Below are 17,612 nucleotides of genomic sequence, written 5' to 3' on the forward strand. Positions count from 1 at the left end.
ACAATTACAAAGGCACCTGACCTAAACAGCAGTTCCCTCTAAAGGAAAATGTGTCCATTCTAGTGTCCCCATGAGGTCGGATTCCAGGAGACGAGTCTTAGGACAGCCGAGGGACCGAGGGACCGTGGTGACAAAGATATGCCAGCAAAAGGTGAGGACACAGCCCAGGGCGGGTGGGTTGACACTGTTTAGTCAAGGAAATCTGGCAAGGAATCTTGCAGAAGCCATAGAAATACACACCCCTCCCTGTCCCTTCTATGCACAACTCTGCTCCTGGAAAATGCATCCTTTGAAACATCCAAGAGGGTTAAACAACCAAGAGGGTGGCAGGAAGTGCGAAGCCCCCAGATTTCCCATCAGGATGGCACAAAGAGAACCCATCAGACCCAGAGGGCACTCTGTGATTGCAAAGGGAGAAAAATAAGTCCCGTTTTGAAAAGTGTAGAATCTCTTTTTCTGGAAGGGGATTCTGTGCCAAAAAACAACAAAAAACCACCCAAGCAGGGTCGGCACGAGACATCACCGGATCTTCCTTCAGGGGAGGGGAGATGGGGGTCTCACGTCTCCCTGCAGCTCTCCGGCGGCAGCCGACAGCCGGTCCTGGGGAGTGGAGGCTTCATAGGCCCAATCATTCCCTGGGAATCTGTCGCCCGTGTGTGCAGCCCCTGTAACTTCGTGGGGGTGGCAAGGCCTGCCTGGTAGTGCCGTGTGGACAGATGAAACCAGAGGGAGTGTAGTGCACAAACATTTATTTACAAAAAGTCCAAGTTACATATGATACAGGCTTTTTACACACAGTAGTTTAAACAGAATTATTTTGATGTATTTTTACTACCAGAAGGTACAGAAAAAAAATTTAATAAACTAATCATTTTTGCTATTTTTATACAAAGTGACAGGTCATGCACACTTTTTTTTTTTTAAGTTTTAAAATCTTTTGCTAAGTGCAAATACTAGATTCCTCTCTCCAGTTTAAGGCAAGTAGAACAGGACTGTCGCTGGGCAGTCTCTGGCTTGGGGGAGCAAACACTGTGGCCCAGAGAGGGAAAGGTGCCAGGCTGCCTCTGGGATTCCTGCCTTGTCCCTGTGACTGGCTAGTCTCCGTGGGTCTCCTATCTTCACATCTTGCAGCCATTTGCTGGCTGGTCGGAGTACTAAGGTCCCCTCTCCCCTGAACTCTCACTAGTGCAGGCTATTTCTCAAGAAGCCTGGGGTCCTCTGGAACACAGGCACCTAGACAGTCACTTCACAGACAGGTGGGGGACCTCATGCTAGCATCAAACTTGTGGCAATGACCTTCCCCCAAACAGCAACTGTGCTGCCGCAGGCCTGGGACCTGCCCCACCATCCAGGTCAAGGGGGATCATCAGAAACCAGGCACCCGTGGTTCCCTAGCAGCTGCTTGTGGCTACGAACAGCCCGAATTCATCTCAAAGGACAAGTCTTCAGTTTGGCCTTGGGGGGAAGCAATCATTCTTGCCTCTTCCTGTGCCAGGGGGGCTTCACATGCCGCCCACCCGGGGTGTGTCCCTTCAGCTGCCCAAAGCACCTCATGAAGCCCTGTGCCCTGGCTGGTTTCCTCCTTGGATGAACTGCGCCAAGGGGCTCAGGAGGTTTTGGTGTGTCTATTTGGTGGGATGTCCACTAGAAGCTCAACTGCTCTTGAGACCCCTGCTGTCTTGGGGATACAAAGGGACCACGCTATAAAGGTACTTAGACATGTCACCGTGCTCCACAGGGCACCCCCAGCAGGGCTCTCCCAAGGGACTGCCATTCAGGCTCCCGGCCAGGCAGGCCCCTCCTTGTTTCCTGCCCCACATGCAGAGAACTGCAAAGTCCTCCCTGGAGGAAAAGCAGGACAAAAAACAGGCAACTTAGCAGATTTCTGCCCATTTTAATCCTTGAAATACATGAGAAATGGATGGCAGTGGATGTCTATGCACAAGAACGCATGGTCCTGGGGCATGGCCTGTAGGCTCACCCCACTGCGGTCTGTGCACAGGTGCTGGGAACTTCCGGGAACCCCACAGCCATCAGAGATACAGCAGCAGTGACAGAGGCCAACACTGGGTCAGGCAGGGTCGCTCCCGCAGAGGCCTCTGCTCTGTACAGCGGAGGCGAGTGATGGGGCAGAGCCTCAGGTGGGCTGGGGCTGAACAGGCAAAGGTGAGTGGGAAGGGGCAGGGATTCCCACGCCGACTCAGAGCTAGACTCACCTGGCTGTGGGCAAGGGCAGCTCCATGGGCGGATGCTGGGTGTAGTCTGGGTCTTCTGTCCCCCTGTGGAAACCCACCACTACCACCAAACCTCTGGGGAGAAGCTGCTCATTACCAGTAACTGGGCTGCCTGGGAAAGCCACCAAGCCTGTCACAGGCGCCCGAAAGGACCTTTTGTTTGGCAAGATTCAGGACCATCCAGCCCTCACTGGCTGCCTGGCATGGGAAAACAGATTTGACTTTCCAGAGACTGAACGAGAGAAACTCTAGCAGGCCACAGAAAACCCAGTAAGTTCAAAGTGAGTAAATGGCAAATATTTCTTTAAACTACAAAACAGAACTGATAGCATGAGATGGCTCTCTGTGGTCTCATCGGAGTGGGCCAAGGACGAGACCAGAATAGTCATGGTGGCAGCAGCGGCGGCCTGGGGTTCTGGATGTGGGAGATAAAGTCTGCAGCCTCCCCACCCTGAGTGGTGCTCCCAGGCCTGGGGACATGGCTCTGCCACCGCCTTCCTGGGACCAATGGGCTTGAAGCAGCAGGGTGTACTCACTCTGGATGGGCTGCAGCACTGGGGTGGGGGCGGGGGAGAACCCAGCCTTCACAACATGGTTCAGACAGCTCAGCTCTCTCCGAACTCGACTCCCTCCAACTGGGACTCAGCTTTATCGAGAATCAGACTATACTGCGGTAAGGAAGGCCTATGTGGTTAACTGAGAGACTTCTGAGGTCTGCCAGGGGAGGGAACGGACCCAAACACTTCACTCATCTCTGTCTGCAGGGACAGGACTGACAGAGCAGAGACGAGCTACCTTGTGGTGAGGGTCCCTGCACTGTGGCTTGGACAGTGGAACTCTCTAGGGAGGCCCTACTCTCTGGTCCAGCAAGTGCCAGACCAATCCTTTTACAGGCACCTGAGGGCACTGGCCTGCTGGCCGCTCTTCAAGGGGCAGTAGCCCTTCCCAGGAAGGAGCAGGTAAAAAGCCAGCCTATCCTTTTGAGAGCCAAGTGCATGATCCCTACTCTGAAGGCATGGCCTTGGGGGTGAGGCGGGTAATCTACAGAACCCTGGCCCTGCACAGGCTGGGCTGCTCAGCGGCAGGGCTCCGGGGAGGACGCAGGACACAGAGCTGTCAGAAGCGATGCCGTGGCTGCGGGCCGAAGTGCATAGGCAGGTTGTGCTCCAGCGGCACGTGGACGGGAGCGAAGTCGTAGTTGACACGCACATTGGGCAGAGGGGGCACGTAGGGCGCTGGGACTGGGCCCATGTTGAGAGGGAAGTTGTTGAACATGGGCCGGACGGGCGGCAGGGGGAAGGGCGGGTGCACGAAGGCATAGGGGGGGATCTGTGGCTGGTGCAGGTTCTGCGGGACGGGCCTCGGCAGGGCTTCGATCCTCTGGACTTTCTCTGGAGGCTTCTCCAAGGGGGGCCCGATGCGTTTGAAGGTGTTCTCTGAACAGGAGATGGGATTTAGTAGAGAAAACAAAACCAACTGTGCTTGCATGTGGGCTGGGACCAGGGCTGCATATCCTGCTCAGTCCCACCTGGCCCTAGCGGAGAGCCCACAGCACGAGGCCAGGCCAGGACTGTCTGACCTTCAGCATCATTCTTACCTATGGACACAGAAGGGGTAGCCGGGCCAAATAAGGCTGATTAACGCGTGTATGCGCACCAACCCCCCTCAGCTGTCCAAGCATTAGCTCAGAGATCACCCTGGAAAGTGGTAGATTCCGTGACTTTCCTTCAAAGCCAGGGCCTAGGGACTCCCAGAAACTCCACTTCATTCTTTTGTGACCTCAGAGAGGCAAGGGTGGGCCTACTGTCTTTTTAGTCCAGTGTGGGTACTGTCTACCCCCTAAGCTCAAACTCATCCCCTGAGACCTCCTGATCATCAAGGGGATGCTGAAACTCTCCTACGCTTTCATAGCCTCTCCCATGGGGAGTGGGATGGATGCCTGGTGGTCCCCAGCTGGGCAGAGGGCCAGCCATGAAGCCTGCCCCCCACCCCACACATGGAGAACACTGGGCACAGGGCCCGCGCCGGGGGAGCGCTTGCCTCCATTCTTTCTCTTCTGCTCCTCTTCAGCCTCCTTCTGGATTTCCTCAATCAGCTTCTCATCATCCTCCTAGAGGAAGAGCAACAAGATGGTGAGCTTGCCCCAAGCAGTTCCATGCCATGCTGAGACACCACTGGGAGCCGGGGGACGCCAGAGGGCGGCTAGTCGGCAGACGACTCATTTCCAGACCCAGAAAGCAGATTCCTTGCTTCATCACTGGGTGAGGCTCCCATGAGGAAGCCCACCTGAAACGCCGTGGCTGAGGAGTGGGACTGTGTACAGTGGTGGCCACCTCCGGGAGGGGCGAGGGCCTGCTTTGTTCGTTAGGCCGCAAAGTTAGCAGAGAGAGAATCTTCTGCAGCTCGGGGTGGGAAGACTGATAATCCAAGGGTCTGGGGCGGGCAGGGCCAGAAGAGTTTCAGATCTAGAGTCTACCAACTCCGAGCTCCACACCCTTTTGTGCAAAGCCCAACAGAGTCTTACTGATTCTGTGACCTCAGGGGGGACAAAGGTCTACTCGGGCCAGCTGAGCCCTGAAGCTGGCCTTTAGCTTCTAGGTAACTGGCAGGCTACAGAAGGAATGGTGTCCCGACAGTCAAATGGTGGTTGGGGCGGGGACCCGCATGTGGAAGGAAGGGCGCAGCAGTTTAAGAGCGAGCTGAACCGAGCGGAACATCACCAACTTCGTGGACTTGAACTGAACGACCAACAGGCTCGTTTCCTGGGGTCTTCCAGCTGCTTCTCCGTGAATTAGTAGCAGTCACGCTGGGAGGAAGTGTGAGGAAGGCACTGGTACACAGTATGGGGGCCAGAAGGCAGAGCCAATCCCCACACTCAAGGAGGTGTTTCCTAGACAAGGTATTGGAACCTGCCCCCATGGCCAGGTGTGTCCTGGCTGGGAGTGGTTTCAGTGACAGCTCGAATTTTCACACTGATCTGAGGCTCTGACCAACTGATGGCACCCAGCAAACTTGGGAGATGTGAATGGAGGACCCCTGAAAAGAGCATCTGAGCTGGAGAGAGCACCCTCCCTGGACAGCGGAGGGCGTGGGGGTCCCACCTGTGCGATGGGCAGTGTGGACGTTTACTTAGCGTGTTATTAACGTCGCTGCCAAGACAGCGGCCAGGGACTTCACCACACAGTTCCGAACCTCAAGGACTTGAGAGTCAGGAGCAGCCTTTAAATCAGCGTGTATTGGACACCTGCTAGTGCCAGACACTGATCTAAGTTTGCTGGTTAAACTTCTGATTGACAAGAAGACTAAAAGTCCTACTGATGGAATGAGTAAATAGTTATGTAATATTCCCTTTGGTAGATTAAAAAAAAATCTTAGAACAGGGGCACCTGGGTGGCTCAGTGGGTTAAGCCTCTGCCTTCGGCTCAGTTCATGATCTCAGGGTCCTGGGACCGGGCCCCATGTCGGGCTCCCTGCTTGGCGGGGATCCTGCTTCTCTCTCTCTCTCTGCCTGCCTCTCTGCCTGCTTGTGATCTCTGTCTGTTAAACAAATAAATAAAATCTTAAAAAAAAGAAAAAAAAGAAATTGTAGGACAGAATTGCTGGGGGCCGGAGGCTCTGTGGCCAATAGCAGAGGCCCTGTTAAATTCATAGACATTTCCCCACCCTCAGGCACTGAATGATGGACTGAACTCAGTTGTCTCTAGATTCTTACCACGTTCTTTCTGACATTCGGAAATTCTTAACACACAAATCTTTCTCAGCCTCACCTTGCAGGTGTTCTGAGCAAGGCAGGAGAATGAGGAGAGAACTACCAGGTGCCGAAAGAAACCCTCGGGGGCACCATGTCTGTCTCTCAGGTTAACATATGTCAAATTCTCCAGTAAAAACCCCAAGGCCCGGTTGTCCAGTCTCTCCGTGAACACTCCAAACGAGGGAATGGAGTCCTATACAACGGAACCACTAAGCCAACTGATGCAAAGGGCTCCGAGAACTCCGTATGGGTTGGTGGGCACAGTCTGAAGGTTTCCGTCTGCATGCAGAGATACACACTATCGATTAGAGGAGGAGGAGCTGACAAACCTCTTCACTTTGGTGCCAGTGGATGGTCCAGGACAAAAAGATTTTTAATGGGGGGGGGGGATCCGGAGAACTGTCAGGTAGGAGAGCAGGGCTCTGTGGTATCTCCCACGAAGCGAGTTAAAACATCCGAGTCTTGATACCTCGTCTGTAAAATGGGCTGTTGTAAGGATGGAATGAGCTCAAGTAGGTAAAGGACTTGGCACAGATCACTCACTATTAAAGACAGGAAGTTCATGGAAAACAGCAGAAATAAAGATTTTAGAAAGATTAGAAGCTTCAAGAAAGAGTGGAGAGACTGGGAGATGTCCCAACACTTGCCTCTGTGGCTTCTTCATGGGGCAGGTGCCTGGCTTCCTGTGTTAATTAGGGCCACTGAGTAAACCGTCAGTTGCAGCTAGAATAAGGGTCAGATGGTTCAGATTTCAACTTCCTCTGACTGGTTGGAGTCACAGGACACTATTTAGAAACTAACAATGAAAAGCTTTTTAATATACGTATTTTTAAATTACATTTTTAGCTAAATGTGTTAGACTCTAAGGTGAAGATTTCTTATTTCATCCAGGGCAGGGGTTCCTTCCCAAGCAATTTCTCTTAAGCATTTAAAGCTCCTCAAGTCAAGAGTGACATTTTATACATACTTTACCATAACTAAAAATGTAACGTTAACAAAAAGAGTAAATGTGGCAAGCTTTAGAGTTACTTTGAGGTAGAAGACGAAGACTGGTCCCTTTGGGTTTGGGCTGAAGGACAGATGGGCTCCCGAGGCCTTTCTGAAGGTATGTTCCCTTAGGAAACATTCTAGGAGCCCCAAGTGTCACCATTCATGGTGAACGAGGACACTTGCAAAAAAGGCTTGCCACTCTGTAATCTAGGACACACCTAGGCTGCTGGAAGCAGGGAACAATAGGAGGAAAGCAGATGAGAGAGCCGGGTGCAGTGGCCAGGTCACCGAAGTACCTGACCTCCAGCACCCCCGGAAGGGGCTGAGTCACCCACAGGAAATCCAGGCAAGCTGGGGTGACTGGCCATGGCAAGTCTTATCTTCGAGCAGCACTGGCCTCCTAATGGGCAGACAGCTGGTGCAGTGGGAAGAACTCCTGTTCTGGGGCTCTAGAGAGCTGGGCTTGAGGACCCTGTTACACTCCACCACCTGACCTGGAGCCCATTCACAGCAGCTTTACGTGAGAAGCAGATGATCTTCCTTTTACAAAGTGCCAGGCTCAGCGACAGCAAGAACGGAAGCTAATGTTTGCTGAGGGCTTACTATGTGCCAGCTCCTGCTGTAAGCACTTCACAGAGACTGAGTCTTCCTAACAGCTCCAGAGTTAGGCCCTATTAACTAATTCCCGTATTACAGATGTGGAAACGGAAGCACAGTGAGGTTTAAACCCAGGCTTTCCACTCTGGAGGTTGAAGCTCTTAACCACATAAACCACAGGTTTCTGAACTGGAGCTTCTGCAGCAGGGACTGCAAGGCCCCTGGAACTCTGCCCACCCTGCCCTGAGCACCATCAGAGGCCCTGCCTTGTTCTAGAATGAGTTCATCTTATCCTCCTTGAAATACAAGAGGGTTCCTTCTCTCTGGGATGGGCAGAACTCCGAAATCTCCTTTTTCCACTAAATACAAGAGAATAGGGCAAAACAAAACGCCTCCATTCAAGAGGACGAACGGCCAACACAGCAAAGAGGGTCACTTCCCTGGAAATTTTTAGGGAATTCTTTTCTTGGTCAGCTCACCCAGAAATGCACGTATCATCCCTTAAAAAAGATCCATTCGCCAGTGTCTGACTGGCTTCCCTTGGCACCAGGCCTTTGAGACAAAGCCAGCAGATCCCTCTCACCACCTCCTGTCTTCTCACCCAGACGGAGCCAGGAGCTCCAGGGCCCACAAACCTCACCTCCGAGCCAGAAAGCCAAGGTGCAGGCCAGGGTCTACCACTGAGGCCCCAAAGGACTTACTGGCTCACAGTGGTAGGGTCTCCTGTTGCCTCTGACTGGGCTACTGTTCTTAGTCCCTCTCCAGAGCGGGAACACACACTTCTACATTTCCCTGCCTGACATGCTTTCTCGTGAGGCTACCAACTTACTTGCATATCACAGTGTCCCATGGAATTTTCTTTCTGCAACAAAAAACCGGTGTTTCTGATTCTCATATACATTAAAGCAATTTTGGGAGAAAAAGTTTAACAACACCCAAATAAAAAAGTGACCAGTAATTTCTTTCCAGAGAGAACTCCTGGGAATGTTCTGGCCCACTTCTCACTGCTTGTGCTTGTATCCCCGCCTCGCTCAGAGACCCCACCCCCCATCCCGAGGTTCTCTTCTAGAAGGCCATGCTCTGCACTCAGGTCCCACCTCCCTGTGTCTTGCTTTAGTTCATATGCGCACCCTTAGCGTCTCTTCCAGCTATGGGGGGGTAACAGATTCTACCTGCGAGGAAACAGGCTCTGAGATGCAGTTACATGCTGAAGATGACGGAGCTGTGAGAAGTGCCGTCCGACCAGCACAGAGCCTGTGGTTCCTTCTGGGCTCGCATCCCCGAGGGTGCCTGGGCAGTTAGCGCCCCTCTGCCTGCTCTGTCCTCTGCAGGGCTGGAGGCCAAGCTGGACACTCTTGAGAACCAAGCTCCCCGTCAGCCTCTGCCCACCTGGGCTGGCTGGGAACCACAGGAGGAAGAGACGGTTCTGTTGGTAGTCACCACACTGGGCACCCCAACAGGCCTTAGTGAATGGACACGAGGGTGACACGTCCTCCTGTACTCCTCCACCTGGCTTTTGGCGTGGGATTTAAGATGGATACAGTAGGCCTGGATGACTTCCACTCTGTATGCTTCCTGGCCCCTTCTGATCTTGGTGAAAATTTCCACACAGATCCATGGAATGTGCATATAAGCAAGGCTAGGCTGAAAGAGGAGGGAGCAGACACCAGTCGGCGGTCAAAATGTCCCAGGACGGTGGGTCTCAAAAGACTAAGTATAATGGGGGCACCAGGGTGGCTCAGGTCATGAAGCCAGGGTCCTGGGATCGAGCCCCATGTCGGGCTCCCTGCCCAGCAGGAAGCCTGCTTCTTCCTCTCCCTTTACCCCTTCTTCCTGCTTGGGCTGTCAAATAAATAAATAAAATCTTCATTAAAAAAAAAAAAAAGACTGAGTATAACGAAACACCAGGCTAGAGTGCAAGAGAACCACCTAAGCACTTTTTATCACTACCCATGGCCACTCTGGGCAGGGAGCCCACAGACCACAACCAGATGCAACAAGGCCTGTGAAGGGAACGAGCACAGCACCCACGGCGGGCCGGTGCACCCCAAATGCAGTGCCGAGGATAAAGGAATACAGCAGAATGGGGCGTGGAGTCTCACTGCCCCGGGAATCTGGAGCAATACTTTAAAGGAAGAAATGAGTGGGTTGCATCTTAACAGGAAGAAGGTTTTATTTCCTCTCCCTGAATTCCTTTGAGCTCAGCAGGACACAAAGTGTTGGCCTGACTGGAAGGACTTGGACACGCCTGCTTCACATGGAGGCAGCGGGGAGCACGGCGAGGGCACGAGGCTGATGGCAGGGGCCGGGCTTCTCCAAAACAGACTCAGCACGGCAGTCGCTGGCAGGAAGTGAGGTAGAGTTCGCCAGAGAGATTTTAATTAAGAAAAAGCAGCCCAAACCTGGACTCTGTAACCCGCCCCTCAATAAGGAAGCTTTGCAGCTCCGCCTGAGCAGCAGGGTCTGGACAGGAGGAAACGGAGAAGCTGCAAATGGTCTGAGAAAGAGGAGGTTTCTGCCAATCAGACATTGACAGTGATCGCCACCACAGGCTGAAGGGCCCTAAAATAGATGTGTGAACACTTGGCCTCAGGCTGCTCTTGCCAAAGCTTTGAAAAGTCCCTTTGAGCAGTTTTCTTTATTTCTGATCACCATGGCTGGCGGCCGGCTAGTCTGCTGTTCAGCCTCCTGTGACCACGGAGGAAGGATGGGTGACTTTTCTTCTTCATTTAACTTTCCTCCCCTTAAAAAGGTGACTGGGAATTCCAAGTCAACTGCTGCTTCCCTCCTGTGATTTTGGGGGTGGGGTTGGGGCTGGGATCCAGGTCATGTGTGGCCACAGCTGTTGTTAATAAACTTGCAATGATTTCATAAAAGGCTTCTCAAGGACTGAGGATTTAGTTTCAAATTATTCCCAGATCGGCTGCAGATCGCCGAGCAACACCAGACCCTAACCCCCAGCTCCAGCTGTCCCCCTGCAACAGGAAATTGGGGGGAGGAGGGTGAGGCGCAGCCCGAAGTGGCACATGCTGTGCAGCTGGGGTCTGGAATGGCCTGCGGCGGGGGTGGGGGGGTTGGACGAGGTGCTGGGGAGGTGCAAGGACAGCAAGGAGAGCAGGCTCTCAGCTCACAGAGACCCAGCACCCGAATGCTTTTCCATCTAGAGCTCCCCCATGCGGACCTGGAGGCAGCATGGAATGTGGCCATCTTTGGACTCCCGTCAGGGTTAAGTGCTCTGCCTGGGGCCTTCGGGCATTTGCCGAAGATGACCCATATTTACATGCTGCCACCCTCCTTGGTAAAGTCCTCAGTGACACCTAAACCCGATCAAGCACACTGTCAAGCTTTGGAGATGCCAGGCCCCACCTCTACCATCGGCAGCTTGCTCAATGGGGAAAGGGTCTAGCGATGGTCCCACCCCGCTATGGAGGCCCAGCTGGTTCCCTTGGCTCTGGACCCCCATGGGCACCTAACATGGTGAGCTGCCAAATTTGTGACCTGTCACTCCAGAGCGTGGAGACTTCTGGAGTAAAGGGAGCCGACATCTGATCCAAGACCTGGGCTTGCATCCCACTTTTACCAAGTGACCCGAATTTCATTTTCCTCATCTGTGGACTGGGAAAGCGGTCATAAGTGACCCGAAATAAGATGCTGAGGCAGGGGACTCACATTACCACCTTTGTTTCTTTTGTAGAAGGTACATTTAAAATGGTACGGAAAGAGAGGTGCCTGACTGGCTCAGTTGGTACAGCATGCGACTCCTGATCTCAGGGTCAGGAGTTCAAGCCTCACATGGGGCACAGAACTTACTACTATTATTATTTTTTAAGATTTTATATATTTGAGAGAGAGAGAGAGAGAGAGAGATAGAAGAGAGAAAAGTAGGCTCCCTGCTCAGCAGGGCTTAATCCCAGGACCCTGGGATCATGACCTAAGCCAAAGGCAGAAGCTTCACTGATTGAGTCACCCAGATGCTCCAGCACAGAGCTGACTTTAAAAAAAAAAAAGAAGAAAAGAAAAGAAAAGAAAAGAAAAAAAGGTAAGCAACATTGAAACCAAAATCCAGTTAATGACTTCACCTTTGGTCTACCTTTCCCATGGGCCTTCTGCCTCTCCTGGGCCCACTCTGAAAAGCTCTTCTCCCTTCCATTCCTGCAACACGCCCTCCTTTTCCTGACACGGGTCTCAGAGTTGTGCGTGGCCTCTGCAAACCAGCCCCGGCAGGGAGACGCTGGGCCCTGGGCTAGTCTGGATGGCGTTGGAGCCATAGGCGGGAGAAGGCAGGTGGGTGTCTTCCAAGAGAAGCAGCTGTGGCTGCAGCCCCGTGCTAGGTTTATGGACCACAGCCTTTGCAGAAGTGGAATGACACATCTGCCTTAGAAAATTATTGCAGAATTAAATATATTAGCCCAGGTCGATGTCACATTCGATTCAATGTAGGCTTGGGAAAAATAAGTCAGTCTCCTGACCAAGTGGCTAGGCGGTAATGGTATCAAACTGTACATTGGTTGCAAAAGCTCCAGGGTTTTATTTGAATTGAACAATCTTTTATATCCAAAAATCAAAGAAGTTGTGGAAAATAATTCTGTGCAGTTTCTGGTAACCAACACCCAAGATAAACACTGACTTTGTTTTGTATAAGAAAAAATGCTGTTAAGAATTCTGCGTCACTTCTTGAATCCAGACAGCCAGGGGACTCCGGAGAGGACCAGGGCGTCTGCCGCCAAGCTGTGCTGTGCCAGCCCTGCCGCTCCCTCAGCTGCAAGGGGTTCGGACCCAGTCAAGCACTAGGACGCCTCCCTCCACGGCAAAATAATATCTGCTGACTTCTGTGTCAACATGTGGCTTTGCATTCTGCCCCCCAATCAGAAAAGTGTGGTTTGCTTTTTTTCCCCCTTCCTTTTAAAAAGACATCTTGCTTTTTAAGACTTGTGGCTGAATGTTTTTGGCTTCATTCTGATAACACTGAAGGCAAGTTACATTCATCATTTTAGTTCTCATACAGAGTTCGTTTGGGTTCCCAAGCAATCTCTAGTCATTAAGGGATAAAACGCGACTTCTCTCCAAACCACGAAGGGACGAAGAGATTCTTCCTGGCCTTGCTGGTTAATTAAGCCAGAGAAAAGGCCTGGATGACAGGGCATGCTTTGTTTCCCTGAACTTCTGAATGGCTTTGTGTTCTCAGAAGCCCCAACAGATGCTGGCTTGGAATCCAATCAGTCTCCTGGTGAGAATCAAGGAAACGGGGCTGATCCCAGATTTGATGGGAATGGACAAATGGAACCAAATCTCTGGCTATGGCTGCCCGAGGAAATCAGAGGGATTTGTATTTGCCTGACCTTCCTTTTGAACGTTATTTTGAGCAAATACAGAACCTTTCTCAGGGTGGAAGACAATGATTCAATAAGAAAACAAGGGAGCAGTCACATGGTACGGCACCCAAACAAGGTGTAAAGGACACAAAAAACCTTTAACTCATTCCACGCGTAGTAGGAAAAGGGAGGCAGCAGGAGAAGGAACAAGAATGAGCAGGAGCAGAAAGGAAAACAGTGCCAGCCAAGGAGAGGCCAGCAGCTGAACACCTTCTGCTGTGTAACTCTGCTTAGCTCTTTGTTTCTGGAAGGCAGCGTGGTGTGTGTGTGTGTGGGGACGACTCGGAGAACTTCATAGGAGATGCAGCTGAAGGAAAAGAGTCCTATTTCCTCGCGTAAGAGATGCTGAGGCCTGGGTATGCTGGCTGCATGGCGCGGAGGAAGTGAGTCAGCAGAGCTGCCAGGGCCCGGGAAGGTTTGTCCTAGAAGGCAGCACACGTTACCTTGCCGAGCACTTGCCATTGGCGGCTGGACCTCCTTCCACTGAACCAAACCAGCAACAGAAGGGTGACCTGCCTACTTCCAAAGTCTGCCCTTTCCTTCAGTGACTAGGGGTGTGCTGGAGGGTGAGGGGCGGGGAAGGAAGGCTTGCTGAGACTCTCAGTGGGTGGCAGAGCTGCCCAGTCAGAGCCATTCCTGGGTCCCTCTGCCCAATCTTCTGCCCAGTGAGGAGGTGGCTTCTGACACGCACACAGCTGGTTTCCATTGAGGACTCACTATTTTTCAAAACTGGGAACTCCCAGAATTGGGGTTAGGCCAGGAGAATGGTCTGCTGTGGTTCTCACACTGGGCGGGCCTGCCCCTGACATCGCCTCTTGGTAGGCCTGCCGGACATGCTCGAAACCAGGGGTAAAGTCTGATGACTAACAACCTATGTTTTGGCTTACGAAGTGCTGGTATGAAACATAAGTTTTTAAGATACTTGGATTAATGGCCAATCTTGAAAAATCAGAACATAGGGGTGCCTGGGTGGCTCAGTGGGTTAAAGCCTCTGCCTTCGGCTCAGGTCATGATCCCAGGGTCCTGGGATCAAGCCCTGCATTGGGCTCTCTGCTCAGCAGGGAGCCTGCTTATTCCTCTCTCTCTCTCTGCCTGCCTCTCTGCCTACTTCTGATCTGTCAAATAAATAAATAAATAAAATCTTAAAAAAAAAAAAAAATCAGAAGATAACATATTAAAGTCCAGAGTTCCACCTCCTCTGGAGAATCTGAAGCCATGGTAACCATGAGCAGAATTTTACCTGGTGACAATCTGTGGGAAAGGAGGAGCAGCCTTGGATATGACCTATACCCTCTCTGGTTTGCCTCACCATATCCCACTATCCCAGACATGGCCCACTTTATATTCACAGATGATTTATGTTACTATTTGTCCCTGTGGTAACTTGGGTCTACGACCCCAGCTACACGCTGTTGGTGTTCTATGCTGAACAGTGAGCCTGATGGGGGGCTCAATCCCAAGACTCTGGGATTATGACCGAAGCCGAAGGCAGCAGCTCAATGGACTGAGTCATCCAGGTGCCTGAGCACAGAACTCTGGATCTTGGGGTCAAGAGTTTCAGCCCCACGTTAAGTGTAGCGATTATGTAAATAAAAACCTTAAAAAAAAAAAAAATATATATATATATATTTTTTAATATATATAAAATATATATATATATTTTTTTAACAGATTAAATTCTCATTTAATGTGTTTCTGGTCTCCATTTTCTCTCTCAGATCTAGTTATTAGCTCACTTAGTTTTGATTAGTGTAGCTTAATAAAAATTAGTCTCCTTTACAAAACTGGAGGTAATTTTTTAAGGGGAAAAAAAAAAAGCTTTACTGAACTTAAATGGGAATTGCAGCAAAAAAAAAAAAGCTTTACTGAACTTAAATGGGAATTGCAGCAAATGTCTTGATTTCAGATTGAAGTGCTATGTCTGTAATACCAAGTCTTGCCTCTGAGGGCAAGACTCTGAGGATCAGGTCAGCAACTTCCCGGTCCTCAGGGAAGCTGAGGAGTCACCGGCTGTCACCAGGCCTCCAGGGACCTTGGGCTGGGGCACTTCCTCAGGCCTTTGCTCTGAGTTAGCAGGGTTTTCACTTAAGCTCAATCTTTTTGGTAGGACAAGTCCTGGCACATACTGCACTGCGTGAAAATTATTTTAAGAACGGACACAGTTTATATTAAAGCTTACTTAAGAACAAAGCATGGGGCCCCTGGGGGCTCAGCCATTAAGTGTCTGCCTTCGGCTTGGGTCATGATCCCAGGGTCCTAAGATCGAGCCCCGCATAGGGCTCCCTGCTTGGCGGGAAGCCTGCTTCTCCCTCTTCATCTCCCCCTGCTTGTGTTCCCCTTCTCGCTGTCTCTCTCTGTCAAATAAATAAATAAAATCTTTTTTTTTTTTTTTTAAAGATTTTTTTATTATTTATTCATTTGACACAGAGAGATCACAAGTAGGCAGAGAGGCAGGCAGAGAGAGAGAGAGGAGGAAGCAGGCTCCCCGCGGAGCAGAGAACCCCATGCGGGACTCGATCCCAGGACCCTGAGATCACGACCTGAGCCGAAGGCAGCGGCTTAACCCACTGAGCCACCCAGGCGCCCAAATAAATAAAATCTTTAAAAAAAGATCATAATTTAGGAAAAAAAAAACAAAACAAAGCATATTTCTCTGTATGTTCACGTCTCTTGATGTCCTTCAACATAGTTTAATGGTGTTCTTCATTTTTCTTGTTAAAGTAATTTCTAGGCTATTTTATGATTTATATTGTTATATAACGTGAATGACAGTGAATGACATTCTGTGTATTTATTTTGTATCTAGACATCTTTCTACTGCTTCTAATAGCTTTCCAGTTGATAATATTTTGTCTTTTCTCAGGCTGAAATTGGTAGATTTCTCTACCATTATTATGTATAAAAGTACTTAGAATGGTGTCTGAAACACAGTGGGTACCCAATGAACACAGGCAATTATGTTCTATTCTCTTAGCTAACTGAATTGACTAGCAGTTCCAAAACTAAATAGTGGTAATAGTCTTATATTTGATTTTTTGGTAATGCTTCTATGTATTTCACTATTAAAAACATGCTAAGGACTGTTCTGAAATATGGGGTTAAAAAAATATCCTTCTAGGGGCGCCTGGGTGGCTCAGTGGGTTAAAGCCTCTGCCATTGACTCAGGTCATGATCCCGGGGTCCCGGGATTGAACCCCACATCGGGCTCTCTACTCTGCAGAAAGCCTGCTTCCTCTTCTCTCTGCCTGCCTCCCTGCCTGCTTGTGATCTATGAAATAAATAAAATCTTAAAAAAAAAAATCCTTCTGATACTGTTCTTTAAACCTTAAATCAAGAATAGATATGTGATTTTATTATATCTTTAACCATTTAAAGTTATCATATGGTGAGTTATGTCAATAAAGCTCTTAATACTGAACCATCCCTGCATTTCTGGAACAGTCTCACTTGGTTATAGTTTTTTTCTAGATTTTATTTATCTGAGAGAGAGAGTTTGAGACTGAATGGGGGGTAGAGGGAGAGGAGAGACAGAGAGGACAGAGCAGACTCCCTGCTAAGCACGGAGCCCCATTCAGGGCTCAGTCTCAGGATCTCAAGATCATGACCTGAGCCAAAATCCAAAACAGACACTCAACCACTGGGCCACGCAGGACACCCAATCACTTGATCCTAGTTTCTATTTGCTGATATATTCCTATATTTTCCAAAGTCACAATGTGTTACGTATATGGAGAATCCCTTTCATTATGTTACCTTACCAACATTTTCCCCTACAAAGCAACAAGCAGCCGTGCATTCACTTACAGTGGGGTCGGTCCAGAGAGAGCATCTTGAACACTCCTGGCAAGGGGCTCCCGGCGAGCGAGGATGCTGGCAGAAATGGTCATATCCGTTGATAGATACGCGACAGAGGTAGCACATTTGGGCGCCACAGCGGCAAGACATGCGGTTGCAGCCTTCAGACTTGATGAGGCCAGTCCCACACTTGTGGCATTTTCTAATGCGGGCTGCAGTCATTTTTTCTTCACTGAGAAAAGAACACATGAATGGAGACAGGAGGTAAGAGGACGAAGAGAGAAAAGCACGCTAGGCACTAAGTATATCTTCCCACAGGTGACTGCCTAGACCTTTTGGTGACATCTGAAAAGTGAAAAGAACCTGTGCTTTGGAGCTGAGAACTCCGTTCAGTTCATTATCTCTATGGCCCTGGATGAAGTACTCAACTGCTAGGAGACTCAGTTTTCTCATTTTAAAATTAGGAAAACCCAACTTTCTTCATCATCTTTTTTTTTAAAATTATTTTTTATTTTTTTTTAAAGATTTTATTTATTTATTTGACAGAGAGAGATCACAAGTAGGCACAGAGGCAGGCAGAGAGAGAGGCAGGCAGAGAGAGAGAAAGGGGAGGAAGCAGGCTCCCTGCTGAGCAGAGAGCCCGATGCGGGACTCGATCCCAGGACCCTGAGATCATGACCTGAGCCGAAGGCAGTGGCTTAACCCACTGAGCCACCCAGGTGCCCCTCTTCATCATCTTTTGAGGATTATTACAGGTAAGACAGCAAGCACCCTGGCACAGTGCCTGATACCTACCATTTAGAAAATTACTATTCTGTTTGTTATAGGAGTCCCTGCAGGCTTAAAACGGGAGAGAAAAACTCAAGGTCTTCC

The 17,612-nt window shown here is 50.2% G+C and overlaps 1 protein-coding gene across 5 annotated transcripts in view; it reads right to left on the reverse strand.

Annotated features, from left to right (window-relative positions):
• Positions 1-732: 732 nt before the first annotated feature.
• RNF216 (ring finger protein 216) overlaps positions 733-17,612 on the reverse strand; it is a 142,795-nt gene continuing 125,915 nt past the window's right edge. For 3 of the 5 annotated variants that reach the window (XM_032326721.1, XM_032326718.1, XM_032326720.1), the window contains exons 15-17: positions 16,749-16,971; positions 4,275-4,344; positions 733-3,670 (exon numbers count right to left, since the gene is read on the reverse strand). In XM_032326721.1, the coding sequence (XP_032182612.1) occupies positions 3,351-3,670; positions 4,275-4,344; positions 16,749-16,971 (613 nt within the window). In that variant the 3' untranslated portion in view covers positions 733-3,350. The other 2 variants (XM_032326722.1, XM_032326723.1) reach the window with 2 other exon arrangements.

This window comes from Mustela erminea, chromosome 20 (assembly GCF_009829155.1).
Source record: "Mustela erminea isolate mMusErm1 chromosome 20, mMusErm1.Pri, whole genome shotgun sequence".
Classification (NCBI taxonomy): domain Eukaryota; kingdom Metazoa; phylum Chordata; class Mammalia; order Carnivora; family Mustelidae; genus Mustela; species Mustela erminea.